This window comes from Seriola aureovittata, chromosome 15 (assembly GCF_021018895.1).
Source record: "Seriola aureovittata isolate HTS-2021-v1 ecotype China chromosome 15, ASM2101889v1, whole genome shotgun sequence".
Classification (NCBI taxonomy): domain Eukaryota; kingdom Metazoa; phylum Chordata; class Actinopteri; order Carangiformes; family Carangidae; genus Seriola; species Seriola aureovittata.
Window position 1 is genome coordinate 5,655,296 of NC_079378.1, and position 27,159 is coordinate 5,682,454.

Sequence of the window (27,159 nt, forward strand, 5' to 3'; positions counted from 1 at the left end):
GATAAAAGAAACAAGACAACAATCCATTATTATTTTATGAATCCTTTTATTATCTCATTGAAGCATCTTCAACAAACAGAAAAAAAACAAACAAAACATTGTTGTTCTTATTAATCTTACATAAACTGATAAATTCTCTTACACACAACGTATCAAAAAACCAAAAAAAATTAAACAGGCGTTCACATAAAACTGATCTAAAATCCCATTAGTTAAAAAAGAAAAAAACAAACAAATATTAATATTATTATAGGAAATAAAACCAAACAAATATTTACAAAGTCTTCTGTTGAAACTAAAACTACAGTTATGTACACAGTGGGTGGTCAGTGCTCCCTCCTTGAAAGAGAACTTGTTTCCTTGGGAATAAAGAATAAAGCAATAATAGTTTTTGAAATAACAGGATGGTGTTTCCTGTAGGTAAACAGAGATCAGGCGATCAATGCTTCATGCTTGTTTTAACCTCTGTGAAGTTCAAAGTGGGTGGATCCTACAGCCTCAGTCGCCATGGCATGTTCCCGTGATCTGATCTGCACCATCTACTGGCATGGAGAGTAGCAGCTGCTTCAATTTAAACAGTAATGTGCCACCTACAGGAAACAAGTATCACAATGGGAGTCCCCCCCCCAGTTGTGACAGTGCGAATGCATTTTAGATTTTCTGTTACAAAGTGCTGCTGCTGTTATTTTCCATTTCCATAGGTGGCACATTTCAATAGGTGTAGAACTGGTCTGACAATAATTGAACAGGTTCCCTTCGTGGATAAATGTCATGCAATACATGAAGGAGCTAGTTTTTGGATGAATTACAATCCAGTTCCATGACGTGCTTGAATGACATTAGAGACGACATGACATCACTTGTACAAACATTATGTACTTTAACATGCACCATGTCACTGAGGCTGCACATCTTGTGTTAACTTATTATTCTTACTCACAGTGAAGCGCTAGAAAAGAGGAGAAGACAGAAGAAAAGAGTCTAAGGTGAGATCAGGTAGGGGGCCTCAACATCAAAGATTTAATTCAATTAGTGGTTTATGTTTGATTCAGTTGACTGATTAAATATCAAACCACAATAACTTCACTGCCTCTGATCAGTGGAGACTGTGGACTGATTTCTGTGGACTTCATGTTACTGATCCCTAAACAATGTCCACTGGAAGACGTTAAAAATTCAATCATTGTTCTGACAGCTGTCTGGAAAAGTGTCACGTTTGCATTGGTTTGCTGTTGTAGCTGAAGCTTTAACTTTGTCCAAAAGCTGGAAGAGTAAATACTTGTTATATAGTAGTTGTTATAAAGGACTTTTTAATAACCTGTTTACCCTGGAAAGTCATCATCCTTGTGAACGCCCACAAGAGGTTAAATACCTGGGTCTCCACACCAGAAAGTAGGACCAGTCCTAGCCTGGTCAGATACACGAACTGATGAAGCCTCTTGGATGAGAGGTGAAACGTCTTCCCAGACAAATAACCTAGTCCAGTTGTTTTCGATTTAAAAAAACTCCTTTAGGATACTATGACCTGGACAAATGAGAATATACACAGGCCCTACCCTGGAAAGGTTTAGATTCAACACTATTTTCAAACTGTTTGTATCTCTGTCCAAAAAGAGAAAAGGTGGTTGATGACTGTCAATTCCTCTAAACTATAAAGTTGATCATGCAGTTGGTAAATATATTATTTTATCAAATTCTCAAACCATTCCTTGGTTATATTTCCCCCCCGTAATGACAGTTTCAGTTCACAGAATGAAACTCTTTGTACTGTGCAGCATTTTTTTTTCATCTTGTGAATCCTTTTGTTGGCAAATGTTACTGCTACAACACTGCACAAAAATGTGTGGGCATTCCCAGCTGGAGGAGAAGACTTCCTTAAACCCATAAAGAATGCAGGGGCCGCAATGTACCAGGTAATGTCATGCAACCGAGTTCACGTTAACCTGCCGTTCATCTGCTTAACAGGACTGCCTTTTCAATCTGTGAGAGTCTAATTCACCACAATCAGGAATGATTACATAAGAAGTCTATCCACCCATCTCTGCCTTTCTTTAGCTGAAGTGTTGAACAAATACGGGAGAGAGAGAGAGAGAGAGAGAAAAAAAAAAGTGGGGATAAAAACAGAGCTGAATAGAAACTGCAAGCACACCGCAAACCGTCATCAAAGGAGGTTGGTCACCCTGGCAACGGGTAATGTCATGGATACAAACATTGGCAAGTTGCTCTGAGCTCGACAGGTATTACTACAGGTATTACGCAAGGCGATCGTTAACTTTTTCCATGGAGAGTTCTCTGATTGTGTCTGTTATTATTTGTTTATACTTTTTTTTTTTGAGGCCCTTACAGGGAGGCAAATCGCAAGGAAGTTTCAAGATGGAATATTACTCATATTAACATTCAATGTAAAAAAAAAGAAAAACGAAAAAAAGATGTCAAGTATAATCTCAATACATTCGTTGTATTCTCAGACACACATATGCACACTTATAAACAAATATTTACAGAGGCATTTCCACCTCTCCTTGAAAGTTCATACCTCAAAATGGAAAAAGATGGCGACAGGACAGTGCTGATGGTGAAGAAGTTGGCAGCAGATTTGTAGGGACAACACAGTGTGTCCAGGATGTGTTAAGAAGGAGTCTCAGATCCATACTGCAGTTCCAGTGACTGCAGTTTTTGTAGGAAGTAATGAATGTAAAGTGTGTATGTGAACATGGATGTATGTATATGAGCTGGACTAGTGCATGTTTTAAATCAACACACCTCAACTGTTCAGAGATGGGAACACCAAAATCATCTCTGAGTCCCTGGTAGATGATTAGCTCTGGTGTTGAGACCTCGGCAAACACCGTGTTGACCGATAGCAGGTGATCAGCACTATCTCACACAGGGGAAAATGAGAACCTGGAGAAGCTCTAAAGCTAAACAGCACGACATTTTGCATGCTATACAGCCATGTTATGTTCGCAATGGACATAATTTCCCTGTTTCCATAAATGCTGATTGGACAACAGGGCAGGTAATTACATCACAGGCCAGTTCGCCTGTATCACCTTTAGTTTTTTTTTTTATTTTTGATTCCCAGTGTTTACCACACTCTCCCTGTTACACCTCGATCCTCTTTTCACCCGCCAGAGAGGAAGAGGAGACAACTCACTGTATCTCCCATAATCCATCCACTGAACAATCTAGACCCTGACCAACAAGTAGGTGCATCAATAAGGATGTGATCCTTCCTCACAAGCTTCTCACCTGTCCAAAAATATCTACCTGTGTATAACAACCTTTGGATACTGCTAGATGCCAACCATCACTCGGCTTATGTTAGCAAGGAGCACCAGAGTAAAGACGGGCACGCAGGGATGATTTTGGTTCTTTATCTGTTCTTGATTAAAGGTGTTAGGTTCAGGTGGCTGTCATGTTTGGATACTGAACTCTTTGTGTGTGATTGTATATATATTTTTATATATACACACACACACACACACACACACACACACACACAGGTGTGTCCGTGCTAGTTCTGGTGACGCTTCATGTGCAGGGCCAGGTGGTCAGAGCGGGAGAAGCAGCGGCTGCAGGCGATGCACTTGAAGGGTTTGGCCCCGGTGTGTTTCCGGTAGTGTCTGGTGAGCTCGTCTGACCGGGCGAAACGCCAGTCGCAGTTATCCCATGTGCAACGGTACGGCTTCTCACCTGCAAGACAGAGAAGAGGACAGAGGTGTTAGCAACGAACAGAGCATTTTCTTTCAATAAAAATATCATTTTTTGTTTCTTTTTCTTAATATCTTTATATTTCTTCTTCAATGTTATTTCCAAGATTTGCCAGATTCACATCCAGCAGGTGTCCAGTTCATTAGTCCAGGTAACATCACAAGGGCAGTCAAAACTAATTCTAAAGACCATACTGGAGGCTTTGTATATATGTTAAGCAACAACAAAATGCCTGTATTTCTTACATGAAACATACAGAATATGTGATGGTTTTATTTCTAGTCAAACACAACATTGCATGTTAATGAAACTTTTCACAACCTCCTTGGTTATATTCTTCTGAATGAGATTTTCTGACAAAGGAGACGAGTGCTTTTCAGTAACTTCCTATAAACTGTGTCGAAACCCTCCAATCTGAAGTTTCCCTCACCTAAAGACGTCCCAACCTTCGAACTCCGTGCTTAAGTCTAAGCGCCAAAGTCTACTCTTGCTGTTGATAATAGATTTAATCTTTCTTCAAATTCTTTGTTTGCTTTTCATTCCTCTTATAAGTCTCTCCTGATTGACACGTTTTTGTTTCACATCCTAGGTCTTATTTTTGCAGTTTTGCCAACCTGTCTATTCCTGCCCTGTTGGATCGCTGTACTGATGTCGACCGACATTATTTGATGAAAGGAATCACTTTGTAAATGAAGTTGTGAAGATAATGTCATTTCACCAGAAAACACATCAGTTAAAGCAGAAAGTGTGAGTGACAACATGTGTGGGGGTTATCAGTATTTAGGCATTTTTAAATGGCAGTTAGCCGTGGGGGCGAGACGCTGTATGCTTGTGGTTTTCACGGCTCCCTCCTGTAAACACTGCGCTCTTTTCCATGAAGCTGAATGGCGAGATAAAATTGCATGGTGTGCTATCTGACACAATGGGATCAACTACTGGGTCAGGTGCCACACACACACACACACACACACACACACGCACGCACACACACACACACACACACACACACTTTCCTTAATACTGAAAAAAAAAGTGAGGAAGGGAAGAAGAAAAATTTTCTCCTCATGTCTTTACATGAATGAACAGAGGACGACGTTGTTTCATTCACAAACAAAAGTCACAGGATTTCTAAACACACCATCACAGCTGCAAGATGTTTGCTATGTGAAATTACTGAGAAGGGATCTAATGTCTTACCTTATGAATTTCCTGCTCACTCGTGTAATTGCCAATATGCCAGGTGTGTGCGTGTGTGTGTGTGTGTGTGTGTGTGTGTGTGTACCTTTAAGAAATATTGACTGGTGGACCTTTAAAAAGGAAACCTTTGTTTCATATAATAATCATTGTTTTAGAGTAAAACTTTGACAAATAACAAAATATATGTTCAACGCTTCCATTTGCTCATTGTATCTGTGCTGTTGCTCATCTAAGAAATAAATCATATCCCACTGTTTTATAATTATAAGCTGGTTTTGGATGAGAAGGTACAAAAAGAGAAAATGGGAAAAATGGGAATTCAAAGTACTGAACAATAACGAGTACATTTAACACAACGCTTACCCTAACCCCACCCAAACATTGGCATTTCTCTGCTGTGCCACAACGTGCTATTGCTGAACAGCGAGCTAATCATCAACAAAGACGAAAAGCTCTGTTGAATAGGCTGGTATGCGTGCAACGAGGAAAAAATGTCATCTTTCATAGCTGAGGTTGAAATTAATGTCTGGGAATCAATGTGAGGCATGAGCACAAACAAAACTGAAAAGGAGATAGCTAAACAATCAAACTCCACAGAAGCCAGATTCCTCAAACTGCGGTTTTTTATTCTTTCCAGAGAGTTCATGTCTATTCATTCTATTTCTGGAAAAATCATCATTCCAGGATATGAAGGATCCAGTCTGGACTTATCATTGGTTTATTCAACATTTAGAATAATTCTTGGTTTTCTTTTTGTAATGTTTGCTCAGTGTCCTACATCTTTTTCAAGAAGTATGCTTTTATTTTGGACTTGCATGTTATCCTGTGGACTTTTAATGCCACAAAACGTCATTTCTAAGTCGTGTCCTTGGCAGAAAATCCTTGAGGAAACTTTTCTATGAGCCAGATTTGAGGGAGTGTTACTGTCCTCGGTCGTTTGGGTCATTAAGCGCTCATTACCAGCATAGGCCCTGTTAGCGCTGATTAGATAGCTTCTGCTATTGGCCATCAATCATTTAGTGACAGCCATTAGCAAAGCAAGGGGTCCAAAGAGCAGGGGGGGGGGGGGGGGGGGGGGCAGGTGACAATAAATGAGAAGAAAAAAATAAGGATTAACAGAAAGGCTTCATTCACGTGGTTTTGCGTTTTGCCTCTTGAAATGTTATTTCTGCTGCTATGTCATCTTCAACAGTCCAACAACCATTTCAAAAAAAAGAAAACATGTAGTTTTAGTGTAAACATGTTAATGGCTTATAAAGAGATTTTTGGGGCACCATGGATAACCTTCCCCTTTATCCCCACACAATTAAACCTGATTAGTCTTTTATTAATCCAACAAGCACCTAAACCCCACATCAGAGGCTCAGGAGCACTCCAGCCTACTATTTGGACAATATCCTGTTTCCAGAGTGAACCGCTCCTGATGTGTGTGTCGAGGCGGAGTACAAAAGTCTCCATATAAAAGGCTGAGGCTCTCAACCCACAGGTGTGTTTGGTTTTGCTCTATAGCTTCACTGCCGGGGTCAAAAGCACAGCCGCCTCTCTCTCTCTCTCTCTCTCTGTCTGACTTATATCGTCGAGGGCGAGCAAACAGGCCGGTGAAATACGACACATAACACACACAGAACAAACTCTTGACTGGTATATATTCCTAAACAAGCTGCCAAAAGGTCGGGTGAAACCCCCCCTGCAATCCATCCTCACGTGATTTCATTTTCCTCTAATCTAAAAGGAGAACGTTAAGTTTTAGCAAAATTTAAGTTGGTCAATTTATTACCTGGTGAAAAACACTGACATCAAATTCACTCTTTAATTCCACAGATCCACAGTGTTTGACCAACCAGCTAAAACTGAGCTTTTTCCACAGATTGTCTTTAAGATAGATTCATTTTCAAACACTCGTCTTGTATTATGACGTTAAGTGGAAAAACTGAAGTTTTAAGAACATGTTATTCATCCTCAAAAAATGAAAAAAATTCTTTTACAATTTAATTTTGGAAATATTTGAGTGTAAACTTACTGGCTGTGCAGTGATTTTTAGCTGTGTGCACTTTTTCCTGTGAAAAAGATGTAAAATTGAATGTTTATTGCGTACTTATGATCACTGGGGAACAGTGTCTATGATGTCATCAGGGGGCTTCTCAAAAGCCTTTACAGGCATTTGTGCACAACGGACAGCAGCTGTTTGATCAGGTGGCTGATTAGAAAACGGCCAACCCATTATTTTCTCTCTCAAACACACACAGACACACACGTATATAATTAATGCAAGTACGACCGTGTCATAAATCGTAACGGAAAAACACTCGGTCTCAGACGCACAAACACAACAAAACACACACTCAAGGTACAGGCGGTGTAACTGCAACAGCACATCAATTACTCTGGGACAAAACAGCCTCTGTCAGGCTGCTGTGTGCTTTATGAGGAACATATATATTTATATTTACTCTATAGGAGGCTTCAAGTCTCCCTGACACCCTGAACCTGCTGCATGTAAAACCAGTTGCTTACAGCTTTCAAATGAAAATAAAATGAGGCAGGATCCAGAAAATGTAATAAGTTTGTCTCCTCAGATTTATCTTATTTTTTAATTTTTAAAAGTTCTCTTTAGTAAAATTGTACTTGGTTGATCTACTCATGGAAAACCTGAAAGAACATTATCACTTTACAAGAAAAAAAAAAGATAAAAGAGAGCACTATTTTTGTCCATTGATAACTACTCTTTGACAGGATATGGCACCTTTTAGTCTATTTACATTTCAAATAAAGGCATGTAGTTGATGGTCTTACTCAGAATGACTCAGGAATTCGCTTGAACTTAAACTTAATTTTGTTTTCTAAATACAACCGAGAGTAAAGAGTATGAAGTTCAGGAATAACAGCAGATATATCAACATGTTTCCAACCTCTCTTAAAAGGTCATCCATCACTACTACAAATGAACTGATAAGAGAGATAAAAATACCTGAGGAGCAACTATAGATTTTTCCAACCACATCTTATTTTTTCAACTTGAAACCATTCGTGCCACGAATGACTATGCCCAATCTAGTATAATATATCAGGAGTGTAATCAAACCATTTTAATACCATCTCTGGTTTTACTGAGTCAAAGAGCAAACACTTTCAGGCCTCCAGGACGCCCATAAACTCTTTGTGGACCTCTCAGCTTTATCAGCTCAGTGAGTGTTTGTGAAGAGGGCTGGAGGGTTCCCTAATCAGCCTGATAGCACTCTACCCTTTCCATACACACACGTACAAACACACATGTACACACACAAACACAATTCAATGTGCAGAGCTCAAATGGCCACTAGGGCCACGGTCAAGGTTGCCGCCCCCCCCCCCGTACCAGTGGGAGGGCAGATTGTAATGATAACAAATGACAGCAGGTAGTGATGGACTTCAACAACAGCTCACATGTGGTTCATGCCTCAATCACAGAGGCTCAGAGCCGCCTCTCTTCTGATTGGCTCACTGACCTGTTGTTGAGCCTGAGAAGCCTGAGAGAGGAGATGTAAAACTACATTTAGATGATGATTTCTAGTTCTTAAAACCACAAATATATCTTCTTATGGATCAACTGTTAAAAGTGGAAAAAACAGGAAAAGTGTAAATAATGGGACCTTTCAAAGTAAACTGAAGCTAACGAAACTCATGTGGAGGATTCTAGTACGACACACATACTTCAAACTCTTTAACCACGTATCTCATGCAAGCTGAGTATCAGTCCCAGCATGCACTGTGTGCCAGGGTACACATGCAGATACATTCACGCTAATTTGGAGTTTCCAGGCAACTTAACCTGCATGCCTTTGACTTGTGGTCGGAAAGGAAATATCTGAAAATACAAACTACACTCATGGAGGATTTCAATCCCAGGGCCTTCTTGTTGTTAGGAAACAGTGCATATCAATGAGCCACAGCAGCATCCAACCCTGACCAAGATTAACACTTGACTTGAAAAAAACTAAACTATGACTTTATTTCTAAGGAAAACCTTGTTAAAAGATGACTGCTCTATAATGATGATTTGTACATATGTACGTGCTGACACACATACAATCATACAACTTCCTGATACTGTTACCTTAAGATGAAAAAAAAAAAACAAGCACGAAAACAAAACTCTCTCATCTCTCTTCCAGTGAACTGCAACAGACATAGATCAGGGATGAGGGTTCAGATCAAAGATTGTTGACTGACACATGAATGTTAATGTAACATGTACGGAAATATAATGACATCGGTAAGGGAATTGAAAATGTGCCTTCTGGTTGTTCAACAGAAAACTGCATGGTACACACACACACACACACACACACACACACACACACACACACACACACACACACACACACACACACACACACACACACACACAGGTGTTTAATCACAATTAAGTGTAGTCATTAGTCAAGTTTTGAAAATGTTTGTTTCTCTATTATCCTTCAAATTCTATAATCCGACTCCAATGAATACATGAAGACCCTATTGTATCTGCACACCCGCCGATGACTGTCCATCAGTGTGTGCAAACACAGTGAGTATCTGAGAAAGCACAGGTTTTCAGGTCAGATTAAGAGGTTATGATAATGTTGGGGCAACTCAACGGACTGCTGATGTAAAGAGGCTTTAATGTTAGTTATGTTATCTTCAATATTTGCTGTGGATAGGAGATTGGCTGCCGTATTCTGTATGAGTTGAAGGTGTGAACAGGCTTCACCACTCACGTAGGCAAACAGAGAGCTGCACTGATTGACTCTGACAAAGATAAAGCATGAATCATTTTTAAAAGGTGAGTTTGGAATAAAATATAATCTTCTCAATTTAGGGTACTAGGTTTAATGTAAGGTCTAAAACTGATTATTCATTTAAGATGAGTTCAGTGCGCAAAATTTATCTGGGAGGAAGTACATACACTAGAAATAGAATAAAAAAGGGACCTAGTACAGAGCCTTGAGGCACTCCACAGATCCGAGGATGCAGGATAACCCTTATCAAAAGTGGGCTGTCTGTTTGAGCGATAGGAAATGAACCAAGTTGGAGTGAAAGAGATGGGATAAGATGATTTATCCAGATCACCATGTCTAAACATGCTTTGAAGGTAAAATACTGAGAATAAAGAGAGAAGAAGCAGTATACGACTAAAGATCTATGCAATGCCCACACTCTGGTAAGGGTTTTGTTAATTTTTTATTGTCAGCCCAATGTTTCTTTACATGCTCAACTCATGAGTCATCATCAACTGAATGCAAGACACGACCAGGCATGTCATGTTAAAAACAACTTATTTTAAAAAGACATTATTGTTGAAACCTGGATGAGCGTGGCAACAGTGCAGCAGCAACTAAAACCGACAGCAGACAATTTACATCTGTGTTGAAATTGTCAAGAGCACACTACACTGTATTGTTTTGTTTACCATTCTCACTGCATATTTTATAGTCCATTTGCGCTGCTGTTGCAACAAACCCAACTTCCCCACTGGCATTCATAAAGTCTCATCTTATCTATTTATGACCACAGGGAGATCTGTTTCTATATGTACATCCATTCTCTCTCTGTCTCTCTGTCACTGTTTTCACGCTGCCAGAGCTCTGCGGCGTTAATCACACAAGTAAATCTGTAAAATCCAGGTCTGAGGCTGCAGGGAATCCACAGGTTTCATCTTACAGAAGGGCAACACATCGAAACCAGCCTTCCCCCTTTCCTTCTGCAAACTCCCCACCCTCCTCCTCCATCCTCTGAAGGGACTGAAAAGCAGGAGTAACTGGTTTGGCCTTTATTTTAACTGTGCCCCCCCCCTTTTTTCCCCCTCTTTCCTTCATCCTCCCTCCCTCCCTTTTTTTTGTTCTCTCTCTCTCTCTCTGGGGAGACTTGGAGGACAGGTATGAGCATGTATAAACATGGTGGAGGATAAACAAAAACTCTTAAGCAAACTATTGCTTCTCTGTTGTGTTTCTTTTTGTCTGTGTTCATCTCTATTTTAGTTACTGGGTGTATCGAAACTGGCAATTTGACAAAATAAGCAACATATAAATAAATAAATAAGCTTAGGCCAGCTGACCATGGAGCTTAATGGTATAGAGGTGAGAGAGGTGAGAGTGACAGAGAGAGGTACTGGTTTGAATGGTTGGATTAGTTTGGACACGTGGACAGAACGAGTGAATAATTCTGATTTTACAGCTGAAATTATGCAAGGCCAAACACACACTTCAAATAAATCTTCATTATGTTGGAAATTTGAGAAACCCTACACAAAACAATGGATTTTTCTGGACCTGTGCTGTAACTCTGTGGTTAAGCTTTGCACCTGATTTTCTTCCATATCACAGGATATAAAGCTGAAAGAAAAATCCAGACACTTGTTGCAACTGTTGCAAAAGGTGAATCAGAACCAAAATCAGCCTGATTATCATCTGCTGCGTTGAATGGAGCAGTGCCCGACTAAAATCTTTTATGCTCCGAGCCGTTGGAACAGTCTCCCCGAGGACCTGAGAGCGCACAAACGTAGACTCAACACGTACCACTTCAGACTGGCTTTTAATTAAGTATGTTTTTTAGTCCTTAGTCATTTTATTTTAATCAATTATTTTATTGTATCTATGTTGTATATCAAATATTCATTATGGGTGTTTTTTTTATTTGTTTGTTGTAAATAAAATTATAGCTTTTAAAATGATCAGTCTGTAAAGCACTTTGAACTGCACTAACCTGTATGAAAAGTTCTATTCAAATCAATCAATCAACTGATTGGCATCAGCTGTTTCCTTTACTGCTTCACCACCAGTGGCTCATTCAAGTAGGAGGAACTGACCATTCAGATTCCCTCATCAGGAAGCCGACGGACACTGATGTGCGGTTACATACCACGGCAAAGAAACGCCAGTATTTAGAGTTTTCTCACCTGTGTGTGTCCTCTGGTGTGCCTTCAGATGGGAGCTCTTTGTGTAAACTTTGGTGCAGCCTGTAAAGAAAATAAATAAATAAATAAATCACACAGATCGTGAGACAGACTGACAACGGGAATGTGCTCATCTGACAGAGAGGTCACCAAAGTGTGACACGAGAGGGAAAAAAAAAAAGGAACCTACATATTTGCCAAACTGGAACATTTCAAACTGTTTGTGGAGGGAATGACTTGGGGGAGTATCAGACAAACATACCAATAATGCCTCTAACCCTAACCTCTGCCTTGTTTCATGGCACTGACGCTTTAGCAACATAGAAAACAAACAGAATTATCTCACCTCACTGACACATTTCAAGTCCGATATGAGACTAAATGAGTTATTAAAACGACTGCTCTTGCACTGTGATATTAAGCATGCTGGCAATCTTGTTTCTGCACAATTATTTTTCCTGTATTGATATGTGTGTGTGTGTGTGTGTGTGTGTGTGTGTCTGTGTGTTCAGGCATGTGAGAGAGAGGCAGTGCATCACTGTCAGATTTGCATTTGTGCTTTTCTCTGGTAATTTAGTTTATTTACACAACAGTGGCACAGTTAAAAAAACCCTTGTAAGCAACTTATTAGAGTGGTTATGTTCAAACTTGTTTTCCATTAGTTAGATATTTGTGTATCAAACTGTTATTAATGCCCAGGAATTCTCGCAGGGCTCAAGCTGTCAACTGTGTGTGTGTGTGTGTGTGTGTGTGTGTGTGTGTGTGTGTGTGTGTGTGTGTGTGTGTGTGTGTGTGCGTGTGCAGATCTTGGATTGCATACTGTTTTGTATGTTGCCTGAGGGCCTCTACACATGATCAGTCGGGCATTCTGTGCTCAGAGTACAGTGCAAAGAAAGTGTGTCACCAACATGTTGCAGGAAATTAAGAAGAAGAAGAAAAAAAAAAAACAAGTTGGGCAACAGTTGTGTATTATATATTTCCGTTTAACCCCAAAAGACAGCAGTGGCAGCTACCCAAAAATGAATGCCAATTAATTCAGGTAACTTCATTTCAGGACAGGTCAGCTCGTTTCTTGCCCCCGGTGGTTTGATTGTGACATGTTTTTTAGTGAAAAAGAAATAAACCACAGACCTTGGTAGTCACAGAAGTGGATCCTCCTCTTCTCCAGCTCTGGGTTGTTCCGCCTGTTGTATTTGGGACCTGTCAGGACGCCCTGGCCGTGTGTCATCAGCATAGCATGAGTGGACAACCCCGCCACCTTCATCTCTCCCAGGAGCTGCTGGTACGGAGGCGGTTGGGGCGCTAAGCTGAGCAGCTCCGCCTGGCCATCTGGGCTCCCCGGCTGGGAGTTTGGGGGTGAGGGCGGCAGGCTGTGGGGCGCCGTGTGCTGGGATGAATTGGCGGGGGCGTGGTAGTAACCGTGGTGCTGCGGCAGTTGGTGTTCTGCCATCATGTAGTTGCCGTTGCTCCTCGGCAACGCGACGCTGCTGAGGTTCAGCATGGTCCTGCTGTTTGAGGAGCCGTGTGTCCCAGCCGGGCTGGTGTGCGACAGAGTCATGGTGAGGTCGGCGCAGCTGCTGATGGGCATGTGGTAGACCTGCGGCTGGGGGGCTTGGGGTCCGATGTGAAGATCTGTGTCCAAATTCGGTTGCTGCTGCGATCCTGCGGCAACACTGACCGCGCCGCCAGAGCTCATGTCTGGTTTGATGAAAACATTGTTGACTACAGGCGGCATGCTGAAGACGGAGGTGAAGTCTGGCAAGGCCTGGGTGGTGGTGGTGGGGATGGAGCAGGGCACCTCCAGCCCGGGCTCTGTCTTGATCTGCTGGGGCGTGAGGGTCTTGGTGTTGGGCCTGTAGAGGCCTGTGCGGAGGTGAGTGGTGCTGGGAAGGATGAGGTTGATGTTGAGGCTGTAAGGGGCGGAAGGTTTGTCCTCTGAGAAGTACTCGTCGACGACGGAGGCGCTCTCTCGCCTGTACTTTTTGTCGCCGGTGTCGCTGGTGGAAGTCAAGAGAGGACCGCTGACCTGTGGCAGGTATTTGTCCAACTCTAGTCGAGTCTGAAAAGAATAAAAAAGGAGAGAGAACTTTAAAAGAGGAATTCTTCTTATTTTGTACAACCTGCTTTGTCATCTTCACTCAGTGATTTCCCACCACGCTTTTCAATTAACACCAGAGCAGCATCATAAACCGGTTCTCAATCAGAGGCGAGCACACTTTCATGTAAACAGGGCGACCGAGCCAACTAGATCACCAACACTGAGGCGTGTCCAGGTTTTTCTGGCTGTTCAAACTCACAAACGCATGTCTGAGAGAAATGGAATTGGTCTCTTTCTCTTCCATGATAAATTTCCTCCCTGTCAGTCGGTGAAAAATGGCGATTTAAAGAGACTCTTACTGCTTCCACAGAATTAGCTTTTCAATCCAGGAAAACTATCAGTGAGTAAAATGCAGCTCCATCACTGTCAGGGTTTGGTGTTTTATCTCATTTCATGTTAAAAATCTCATGGCACAGATCTATGGGTAAACATATGTCAATATGAACCAAAAGGTCAGTTGCAGGCGACTCAGTGGCAACAGTTTGATATGATCTTTATTTAACATCGACACAAATCGAGTATTTGCTTAACCACTGTAATTATTGTGTGAGATTAATGTGCTGCAGATCGTAGTGATAAGGAGGCTGTGACATGGCTCAGTTCCACCCAATCCACAGTTAGTACACACAAATAAAGCCTCCCCTCCTCCGTACTTCACATTCCTGTTTCCCAGTGGAGCTCACTGCTCTGACAATCAAACAGCCAGGACCAGGACCAGGACCAGGACCAGGACCAGGACCAGGACCAGGACCAGGACCAGGACCAGGACCAGGACCAGGACCAGGGACACACATGAGGAGGGATTTCACCAACTGTCCCCCTAATGTTACTCCTGCTGCCTCGTGGGCTGCTTTGTGTTGCACTAGTAAACACCTGCTGCTTGTTTGGAGATGTATTAATCAGTGATCGGTGACTGTTGATGGCTGGAATTAATAGTGGTGTTATTGCTCTTGCTTTAATGTGATTTATCAGCTGATCAATAGGGGACCATGATGCAACTGCAGTAACGATCCTGGGCATTTTTATATAAATATACATTAGTTTTGTAGAAGCTTGTTAATTTAAACTCACTGTGCAGCAGCTGTTTCCCAGGAAACACAGAAAGTGAGGAGGTTGATATTTCATTTGTGATAAAGAGGAGAAGGTGCAATGAATCCATGATGATGATGACGATGACGGGTATGGCCGCTTTCTTATGTAACCAGGGAGACACAACGGTCAGTTGCTTCAGATCTATCTGTATGACAGTTGTGGAAATTTTTCAAGCAACAAGAATGGACAGGCCGAACGTTTTAAAAAATAAATTGCAGGTGATCTTCATCGTGATTTACTGGTGTGTGTGTGCGTGTGTCCATGTGTTTGTGTGTGTCATTCAGAGTCTATGAAGCAGACAGTCGCTCCTTTAGAGGTGCACAAGCCGTTAAGTAAAGAATCTCTGCTGCAGGGACCACACACACACACACACACACACACACACAAACACACACGGGACAAATGACCTAACGAGGAGCTGATGTGTCCAAGGTCGCGTCCAGCAGCCTAACAGGTACAAAGGAGAAGAGAGAGGCGCACACACACACACACACACACAAACGTATGTACAAATGTATGTTACAGAAATGCAAAAAAAAAGCAAATGTGCATACGCATGCACTCTAAGGCGGAAGCATGTTGGGCGCAGATACACACCAACTGACCAACACACAACTTAACTATGCACAGGCACACAAACACACACAAACAGGCAGAGAGTTCCCTCCGTGGGTGTGGCCGATGGAAGTGGTTTGATGCATGAAGAAAAGCACCCAGCCAAAACCAACACAAAGGCTGAAGGCATGAGAAACAGGCAGAGAAACCTAAACAGTCAGGTAAAAATAGACCTGCCAGACAAATTTGATCCTCACAATGACAACAGATACACAGCACAAGAAAAAATGATGAAGGGAGGGGGGAAGGACCAGAGGGAGGGAGGGGGGGAGAGAGAGAGAGAGAGAGAGAGGGAGGGAGGGAGAGGGAGAGAGAGAGAGAGAGAGGGAGAATGAAATGAGGGAAACGAGTGAACGGCTAATTATGAAAGTGATAGTACGACTAATCTGAATGAAACATCAAGATGAATTCAACGTTACCACTGATCGTTGACCAGGAAGCTGCTCGTTTCCAAGAAACTAAAATAAAAATGAAATCTTCCACAAACACGTTGTTCATTGTTGCCGTAACAACAACACTCACTGCTTTCACTTGTGGAACTACATGCAAGTTTCATGGAGGGCTGACCTCAGACTTTTTTTTTCTTCCCCCCATTGACTGATTTTTGTTTAAATGACCTTCATTTAAGCAGGATGCACAAGAATCAACTGATTAGTCAGAGCTGATGACACTAATTACTGATAATTCTTTTAATAATTTTGTTTTAGTGGTTACTTGAGAAGTTTTGTCAAATGTCTGGCTCAAGAAACAATGGAATAAAATTCAATTATACTGACATGAAAAGGGAAAAACGGAAGCAAATAATTGAATCTACGAAGCTCAAACCAACTGACTTGATTACCATACTTACAATAAATTACATTCCACTTTATAGACTAATGCAAAAGAGCGGCTCAGAGCCTCCTCTCTTCTGATTGGCTCACTGGCCTGTTGTTGCTCCAGAGAGAAGCCTGAGAGAGATGTGAAACTACACTGAGATGGTTTTTGGGTCTTAAAACCACAAATATATCTTCTTATGGATCAACACTTCAATTACACAGGAAGTGGAAAATATGGGACCTTTAAATGAATCTAATCTTGTTAGTTTCATATTTTGTTTCTAAATTTCTGTAAATTTTGAGTTACCAAAGCTTCAGGAACTGTTTCTGAGTTGTCGTGACTTATCAGTCAGTTATCAGAGCTGAACTGGACGAACTGCTCTCTCCAGAGAAATCATAAACCAGAGTGTTCATCCGAGTCCTGGACTGAATCAAATGACTTGGGACAAATGACCTAACGAGGCGCTGATGTGTCCGAGGTCGCGTCCAGCAGCTGAACAGGTACAAAGGAGAGGAGAGAGGCCTGTTTCAGCGCTGCTTCAAGTGCCAGCACTGTCAACACACACACACACACACACACACACACACACACACACACACACACACACACACACACACACACACACACACACACACTTTAAATTTACTTCCTCTTTTCGTTGTTGGGTAAATAATTGCACTCTTGGCTTCCATTTTGTTTTCTTTTTAAAACAACGCCTTTTAATTTGCTTTTAATGATATTAATTTCAGTCAGTAGGCCGACTGTCTTTCTTGTACCTGTTTGTCAGCACAGATTGTTCTGGCAAACAATACAACAAACGTTTATCACAAAGGTATCCTGGCTGTCCGCACATTTTGTTCTGTAGAAACAGCTGAAACATCTTGCCCCAAAGTGTATTTCTCTTCTTGAACATTACTTTTTATTGCACATTTGAATACGTGTGTGTCTCTCAAGCATTTGTCTGTGTGTATGCTTCAGCATGTGTGTCTGTGTGTGTGTGTGTGTGTGTGTGCTCATTGTCCTCGGGTCTAGCGCGTCCGTCGTTCACCGCTGGTGAACTCACACCACCTTGTCATCAGTGCAATCTGAGCACTTGCTGAAATTAAGTCTTGGGTATTTACTGGGGGGGGTGGGGGGGGGTGGAGAGAAAACAAAAACAGCCTCTCTGTTTGGTTCCCTCTGAGGGCTCCTGTGTGCCTCTCAGGACGGGACACAAACAGGTCCTGTGCTGTTGGGGTGCTGGCAGCTATGACCCGTGGGTGCCCTTGGCCGTGTCTGCTGCTGGCCTGCTGTTGATGCGTCTTGCTGCTCTATGATTTACATGCGTCGTCTCTTTAGCCTCTTTTCTGGGACGTATGTAAAAAGAAAACTTTTTTTTTTGTGGATGTATCACACAGAAAGTTCAAATAAATTGAAGCTTTTCATGTGCCTGTGAGCAGTGTGATGGTATCTTGGACGGTAGTTCGCCTGACTTCACTCAAGTCATGGAAATCTATGGGATCAATTTGCAGCTCTTGTCAAAAAAAAGTCAATGAGTAAAAAAAAAAAAAAAATCTTAAAACGCTCATAAATCATTTAAAATTAGTCCCCGACCAAAGCAAGTACCTGCTCTTCCTCCTTTTCCACTACCGAAATGAAAATCTCTGATCAGGACTTGCAGCGTTCAGTTCTATAAATTTCAAAGTAAACTTCTGTCACAATTCAAACGGCTCTTGGCATTTGGAAGTCTGTTTGTTCATTTGGCGCGTGTTCAATACATTAAACAAGAAACAACCTCAAAGCAAACTAGTTGAACTACAATTCAAAACGTCTCTGTATCAGTTTATGTGCTTGACGAGTTGAATATCTTCAGGCCGAGTCAGTTAATAATTGGAGGACATGTACAACTGCTCTGCTATGAATCCTTCTGCCTGATAACAAAGTCTCTTATCAGCCCTGTGCAGGTTTATAGGATGGAGTGGGAGTTTCCACATTTCCGCCAATGTGACATCCATTCTTTGCGACAAAGAGAAAATTCTTAACACTGTGAGTGTCCAAGTGTTTTTTTTTTTTAAATCATACTGCTAACAGCCACTATTTTCCATTCAGTGTCCTGACATTATAAAAATCAGCCTGCAGAGACTCAACACCTGGCGTGAGACAGTCGTGCAACACAATCTTGTCTGACTTTGCTGACAAAGTTATATTATTGTTGAGCAGCAGCTGATATGATTTTGAAACATTGGCACTTTTCAACACAGCGGCAGAAATCAAAAATAAATAAATTGTACATGTGCGGGCACCTTGCAAATGACCGCCAAAGCCGACGTGACCCGAACTGTGATCATCGCTTCTGAATTTTTGTCCAAACCTGGGCCGCCACAGGTCAAACCGGCATCTCCGTAACTTCCACCTTCCCATGCTCTCAAAGAATAACCAATTTCAAATGTTTCTAAACGAATCAGGACTCGTCCCATATTGAACGCACAAGCTGGCTGGTGGATTTATACACATCAGAACTGAATCTGCCACAAATCTGTCCCGGGAGACTCAGTGAGGACTGAGGTTTCATCGCCTAATTGCTTCTTTCTTTTTTTTTTTTTTTAGCACTGCTATTCACCTCGAATTCAGTTCATTGATTAATCTATAAAATCCTCAACAGGTTGTTAACCCACATCTACCCATTCCAGAAAACGAGTCACTGTCACACACTGCTTCCCCTGACCCAAAAAAGCCTCCGAGCTACAAGCTCTGCCATCTTTATTAGTCCCCTTCTTCTGGTAATTGCAAAACAAATGGCTGTGTCTACACATCAGTTCTCCTTTATGGCTCTGAGGAATGCAGGGAAATGGTGCCAGTTCGCCTTTGGATCTCCATAAAAAAGAAAAAAAAGACAGACAAAAAAAACAACAACATAGGACTGATAGTGTCGTGGCCCCCTGGTCTGCTCGCTGTTCATCAACAGAACAGGAATCAAGGCGGGGTCATCAGAGCTAAATAAAAACCTTTGAGACTGAGATGATGTTTTATGGCCACAGATGGAGGGAGAGATAGGGAGGCTTGTTTTGGCTTTCCAGCACAGTGACTAGTAAAGGGACGAGTTACAGCCACTTTAAATATATGATGATATACAGCTCTTTTCAGATTTTAGCTGCCGGTGTAACTAATCTATTTTCACTGGATGGTTTTTTATGCTACCTTATGTGGAGCATGTTTGGGTTTATTGTGTGAAACCTGTTATCTCATCTGTATTTTACATAATAAGGCTGTAGATGATGTAGGTTGTAAAGATAATAAAGACTTTAAATGTATTATGCATACAGTATTATGGGTAGGGCCGGGTATTGTTGTTCTTTTAATACAGATACTGATACCTTGACTTCGACACAGATTCTTCACCAATTTCATCAAATTAAGGCTCGGTCTCTTTACACACTCAAAACGTGTTTGTTTAAATACACAGCCAATCAGCAGCATTATTAGATCTTGGTCCGAGCATGCTGCGTGTTTATCGGCTCACTGATGGTGATGAGATTAACTCTGTCACTCAATAGGTATCGAATGACGAGGCATTTTTCAATCCTCGACAGTATCAGGCCAATTCAGTTGGTCCATAAAAGTAAGGAAGTTTGATATGTGATTTTCCTAAGAAGCTCTACTTGTGCTCAATGTGTTGGTTTCTTTATGAAACACTTTCATTCCAGGTCTGTGACTTGCAATGAGCCGTAACATGAATAAACACCTGATACAGTCTCAAAACTTGCCGTTAATCATTGCGAAAACATAAGTCATCCTGGCACAACTGAAACTGACATATCCTTATTCAGGTTAACACATGGGCTCTCACGTGTCTATTTCCGTCTCTTATTTCTTGTCTCTCTTTGTTCTATATTGTCCCACAAAAGAGAAAAGGTCCTTCTCAAATTTAGCTAGCGGTAAGGGTGAGCAGGTCGGGCCTGGGGGGCACTTCCAGTCCTGGATCCAGAGTTCCTCCACTGGTGTTTTGATTTCAAATGTCACAGAGTCCTTAGAACAATCAGTGGCATAACTATATTATATTATATATGGAAATCACAGACTGCCTGAGGAAACTGGAGGAAGAGATGTTACTTCGTTGATAATGCAGACACACATCTGCATCTAGAATCTAACTGTTCTTAGAGATACTTGCCTCTTGCCTCAACTTGAAATGATTTCACCTTTTGTTTTTCGTTCACCACAACAATTTTCACTGTTTTTCCAGACGAATGAAGGGTAAACAGTGACAGTCATTAAAGCGCTTTCTCAGCTTCAGTAGACGAGCTTGCAGACCACAGGCATTAGATGACAGTAGAACGTGACTGTCTGAGGGCGGTGTGTGTTGTCTAGTACAGAGACGCGGCTGGGCATGATGGGTACAGATGACATCAGCAGACCAAACAACCTGAACAGAGAACAGCATGAGTCAAATGATGAATCTCTGCTTTTGGTAAGCCGACATTGTGCCGGAGGATCAGAATGAGTTATGGGTTTGCACATGCATCAGGTTGACACCTTAAAAACTTATTATCTTATTTATCAGCCAGCGATCTTTTGGAAATGTGATCCAGGTTCAAAGCAGCAATAAAATCAGATTTCATGTTTTATACTGAAGGTATTTACATGGTCCTGAGTACATTTGACCTGCTTTGGTAGCTGGCGTTATTTTGGACAGATGTGATATATTTTACATTTTTATTGTAAGTGTTCATCCATAAGAAGATATATTTGTGGTTTTTAGTACCAAAAGCTCTCAATGTAGTTTTACATCTCCTTTATCAGGCTTCTCTCTGGAGCTCTAGCAACAACAGGTCAATGAGCCAATCAGAAGAGTCTCAGAGCCTCTCTTCTGATTGGCTAACTGTTTTCAGAGCAATAAAATCAGAGCAGCAATAAAATAAAATAGAATACAGGCTGTGTGCATTCCTCTGTGGACTGAGCGCTTTGATACTTTCACAGTATTAATATTGAACGTAGACCTGCTTTATAATCAAAAAAAGACATGGAAATCTACCTTTACACAATATGGGACCTTTAATGTTACAGTCCCTTTAAAAATCATGTTTATTTTTCCAGCCCAACTGTTTTTTTACTTTTTAAAACACAACATTTGACATCCAGTCCGATCTAAGATCTGTTGGTCTCTGGTGGAGAATCAAAACCATGAAACGAGCCATGCCAAGAGCAATTTGAAACACAGGCAAGTTAACCCAGGTCTGCCATTTCAGCCATGCTTGTGATTATTACCTTACCTAAGTATTACCCTGCTCTGATTATATCTGAATATTTGATGACAATTAAAAAAAAAAAAAAAAAAAAAGGTACAAAACCGGTCCAAAGTATCTGAGTGTGTGAGTGTGGTTATTGAACTCACTGCTCTCACAGACAACGTTAAACTTCAAGTCAAACCCTACGTTAAAAGCTGGAACTCTCTGTTTGCCTCAAACTCAATTTCCGATATCAAATCCAGTCTATATTTTCAAGACAAAAAGACGAAGAAAGTCTAAATAAACTCATTATTCCCAGATGTTTGACGATCTCCAAGAACGATCAAAACAAATTAATCATGTTCTTTCTTCCCATCACTCGTCAATGTGGCATTCTGGCAAGCTGCGACTCGTCAGCAGACAAGATGCAAATCGGCTGCATGTGTTTGTGCTGGAAGTCAAATCATTAGTCAAAAAAAACAAAACCATTTCATCCTTTGGCTGCATGAAAAAATGTCCGCCGGCAAACTAAAAGCTGTACAACAAATTCACTCATGGAGGGTTGACGTGACAGGAACCAGAACAATCCCAGGATGTTTAAAAAAAAGAAAAGAAAGAAAGAAAGAAGTGTGTTTAAACCATATCTGACTATTGATCTTCAGGAATCATTAGGCTTGACTGGCAACTTGCTCTTGATCTGTACGCCATTGAAGTTACTCTGTAACTTCTCATGTCGTCCACGCTCAGCCGTACAGGAATCCCCTCAGTGATATAATGACTAAAGAATCTGGAAATTGGTTTCATATCAGTTACTTATTCTGCCATTACAGCTGAGGAACATGAACAGATTCAGTCCGCAATGAGCCGTGTACCGTTTCTACTTCTGCTTCCCAGCTTTTCACCGTTTATTTTTTTATTACAGTGAATTGAAAATCTATGATAATATCGCTTTGAGACTTTTGATTGGACGAAACAAGATCAAGTATCTCACCAGGAAATCTAATCAGTTCCAGCCTGGAGATGTCTGTTCAACATCACAGACTAAACCTCCGTGGATAAATGACGCTGCGGTTCAATAAAAAGGGGATTCCTGGCTCTGCTGTTTTGCTTCCTGTGCAACACAACAATCAAGTATCTGGTTTTCTGGATTGACAGCCTCTGGCCAGATGTTTTTTTTAACTGCTACTGTAAAACTATCCAAATACCTCAGATGTAGAAGTGACCTAAACATGTTCCTCCAGTGTTTCAGAGAAGTTATGAAAGAGAAGCGTCCACCACTCCTGTTTTAAAAAGGTGCACTAATCAGTATCTTTATATCAACAATGCCTGCCTGCTACTTTAATTGGTCCAGTCTGAAAAAACAAAAAGACTCAGATAAACCCACTGCACGAAACCTGCGACTGTGACTGCTGTTTGAGCAGACTTTACCTTTCACTGCTGCTGTGACTTTCTCATGAGCGTGGCTTTTATCATCCTCTCTCTTGCCTCGAGGCGGCGTATGGAGATGCGGGCCCTGCTCAGACAGGTCGGACAACATACTGCTGTCACGACACCGGCTGAGTGTAGCGCTATTTAAAAAACACCAACACAATGACACAAAGACATATCTCAGAGGAAAAACAAAAAGGAAAGACAAAAGGGAGAGTTTATTAAGTTCCGAACTCTCTGTTGTGCTTATAGACAGCAGAAGAAAAAAGATGAATTGGACACTTGAGAGTGAGGCTGAAAGGAGCAGACGGACAGGGAGTGAACTGTGATCTGTGTGGAATGTGTTTTAAGAAACCGACTGCATGCACCTTCATGGTGAAGCTGGAGCATGTAAGGTAAACCGTCTCTGCTGCGGTTGGCATTAATTTGCCTGAGGGGTGACTATTTCACTTAACCTGACTTCTTTGTTCTCGACAAAGTCATGTTTTGCATAACACCAAGCACTGCATGTTACAGCCTCCAGAAATGGGAGAAAAAGCACTTAAAGCAAAGAAACACAATCAGTGTTTAACTGGTTGAAGCCTAAACAGCGATGATGCCGAAGTGAAGGCGATATCTCCTTTTTGCATTCATTGTGTAGTTTTCTGCCCACTTGTGGTGGCAGCAGGGTATTGTCTCTTCGAGCTAGCTTGACTAGCTGCCGTTACATCTTTCATTTCTGTCATTTTCGTGGGTGTGTCTGTGTCCCGTTGACAAAGACTGGGGCTCGTAAAGCGGAGGGAGGAGCAGCATTTTTTCGATGTCTGCGCAGCTTGGTAGTGAATAAACCGCACAATCTGATCATTTTTGACGGGTGACTCGCTATAGCTAGCTACAGACAAGTGTGCGTGCCAAGCTCCCTTGTCTACCTACCCTTGGCTCAGCCTCAACTGTCCTGAAATCAGTTATGATAGAAAATTATTTCAACAGTGTTTTCTTCGTAGGAATTAAGGAAGTAACAGTAGCGAGTAAATTAGGAAATTACACTGATTTATTTAACGTGTCTTACTAATCACATTGGTGAACATATGAAACGATCAGGACTAAGGGTGTACTGTGGTGCAGCTTTTAATAACTCCAACTTAACTTAACCATAGCCTTTTAATTCTGTTCTTCTTTTTAGAAATCATACTAAAAATCTTTTCCTTTCTTTTAATAAAGGTGTAGGGTTGTCTGTGCAAGATCTGCAGTAAGTTTGAGAGGCAAGAAAATCCTGGATGGTGGTGTGTATGTGTGTGTGTGTGTGTGTGTGTGTGTGTGTGTGTGTGTGTGTGTGTCATTGTCAGTTAATGGAAAGTATTTTGAACATTATCACAGAAGTGATTTTTGATGAGATGGTGTTTTTCCTCTATACTGCACATTTGTTTGGTGCCAGTTCAATACTTGTTCAGCCAGGAAGGAGTGCAGAAAGGTGATGGTGTCCATGCAGAGATGGGACAGGCCCTGAATTTAAGAGATATGCTCCAACTACTGTCATGAAAAGGAATGTTTTGTAACATATATTTTCTAACAACATATTATGTAACAATATATTATAAGTTGTAAAAGCGGTTAATTTAAAACTACTGTATATAAGTCAAGAGTTTGTCTTATAATAATCAAGTCAATGACTGACAGCTAAAACCTGCTCTGATCATGTTCAGGTTTTCAGCTGCGTTACATGATGATTCCCACAAACACTTGCACCAGTTCATTCAGGTTGTAAAGTACTTCTCTGTTTATGACAGTCATCTTGTCCTACATTTATCTGCAGCCACACAGGCAGAGAAGGTACACAGTGTTTCCTACATCCCACCAAACACACAGGATATCGTCTTATTACACTCATTAACTTAAAGAGCTCCTAAATATAACTCTAACTTTTGCTGAGCTTTTTTTAAGACCTTGTTGCGACTGAAAACTGAAATAAAAGATTAATTCTAGGCAATTTAACTATAGTTCATTATCAGAATTCACTCAAAATGACTTGGTATGGAGAGACAATAAATGAAAAATAACAACAGCACTGATATTGTAGCTGTATGAGGATGTGGCTCGCTCCTTTAAAACTGAATTGTAAATAATAATAATACTATCTGCCGACCAAGTCTGATCCGATATCGATACTTTTCTGCATAACCCTGTTGCACGGCGCACTCTCAGGCTGAAACAGGCCTGCAACAAAGAAATTGACATGTGTTTGGCTGCTGCCAAGATATTGGTCATCACCAGAATCCAGTTGGCCATGCCAATAAAGTCAGTTCAAAAACAGCTCCAACACGTGACCGCTCTCTTGCCATGTTTGCATAGAAGTCAACAGCGTTAAGCCCACCCCACTCACACATGAAGTGAAATGTGTTGCATGCAGGTATGACACATCACAAAGACAGCATCATGCCCACATGCATCAATGCTACCAGAATAAAAGCCAACAACTGAACCACCACATATCATCCATCGAGTCCTCTGTGGGCTCTGCAGTGCTGGTCACGTGGGACCCTTAGAGGAACAGAGCAGTTTTAGCCTCGGACCTCGAGGGTCTGCTGCCTGTTTACCAAACACATGGCAGGAGGCCAAACTCAGCACCATCCGAAGGCATCCGGTTTCTGTTTGCGCTCTGTTGTGATCGCTCACGGCCAGCGTACAACCCAAAGACATTTAACTTTAATGCAGCTGTCGTGTCTCTGCTGTGATCATGGTGTGTTCACGTTTAACAAAAAGGAGGTGGTCATACAATATTGTTCATCCCTTATTTTCTGGCATTAATCAGGTACTGCTATACAACGACGTGCGACCTACTTCCTGAATCGTTCAGGCACATTTCTGGCACCACAGTGACAAGGATTCATGGGTACTCATCTCGGACACGGACATTTACAAAAGGAGCGCGATGATTGATGGAGAAGAAGCCATTTTGCAGACTTGATTCAACTTCAACCTGATCGTCCATCATGTGATCAAACCCCATGACTGAACAGCCGCTGCAGGCAGAGATGGCCCTCACAGTTCAAGGTGGAAACATGTGCTGAGCTCCTCTCTGATCAGGCTTTAGAGTAATAATCAAAATAATTAGAGCAAGCAGGATATTTACTTCACAATGTGTTCACAGCAACTACACAGCACAGCACAAATGCAAAGCTAATGACACAGCCAACTACAATATATTTGTTATCCCTTTCCCACACTGTAAATATGTTAACAGTAACCGACTGCATGGCCTTTGCTGTATCCATATATGACTACATTATGTAATGATAGCCTATCACAACAAGTGGACTGTGTGTTAGTGAGAGCCACTGCATTAATAATATCTTTTAAAAAAAAAACATACAAATCAATAGCAACTTTACTAAAAACCAATATTCCGTTCAAAGACAGAACTACGAATAAAGTTTAATTTGAATAATTTTTTGCTGCAAAACTGCCACTAATTTCTCCAAACACATTGTACAGGTCAACTTTACCTGCGTTTTCTAATGTCAGGTGTCAGAGTAGGACTTTAACCTGTTTGTCTGCCGTTACTTCTCTCAGGTAAAAGCTGCCTGACCAAAAAAGTCGCAAAAAAAACAACAACAGTGCGGAACATGCAGCTCAGCAGTAATTTAACTGTTGTTAGCAGCTTTATTTATCCTCAACACTACCTTTTATTTTGACTGAGGCAGCCTCTGCAGGCACAGTGTATAAGGAGAGAGTGGAGGTATATATATATATAATGAAAAGAAAGGCCGGACCACTGGTTCACCGAGAGCCCGGCTCTACACAGCGGTTTGGCAGAGACTCTCACCCCGGGTTTGACGTCCTCAAACACGGACGCGTCCTCGGCGCCGTCCGCTCCCGACATCCTCACCGGCTTCAGCTGCGTGAAAACCGCCCTTTCTTCTGTCGTGTGCGGCGGATTCATGGCCAATCCTACACTCGCTGCCATTAAAATGATCACCTAAGCAGATATACCTTTTTCAGAATCTGGTTTATACGCACAGAAAACTGTTTTTTAAGGTTAACTGCGCCCTACTGGAGCTGAAAGCTACGAAGTTATTCCACAGACCTCCCCTCTTTTCTGGCTC

At 41.5% G+C, this 27,159-nt stretch overlaps 1 protein-coding gene across 1 annotated transcript; it reads right to left on the bottom strand.

Annotated features, from left to right (window-relative positions):
- Positions 1-27,159, bottom strand: klf5l (Kruppel like factor 5 like). The gene is made up of 4 exons (XM_056398113.1): positions 26,880-27,159; positions 12,953-13,880; positions 11,825-11,884; positions 1-3,696 (listed from the first exon to the last, which is right to left on the bottom strand). The coding sequence occupies exons 1-4, from the start codon at positions 27,018-27,020 to the stop codon at positions 3,518-3,520; spliced, it is 1,308 nt and encodes a 435-aa protein (XP_056254088.1). The 5' UTR covers positions 27,021-27,159; the 3' UTR covers positions 1-3,517.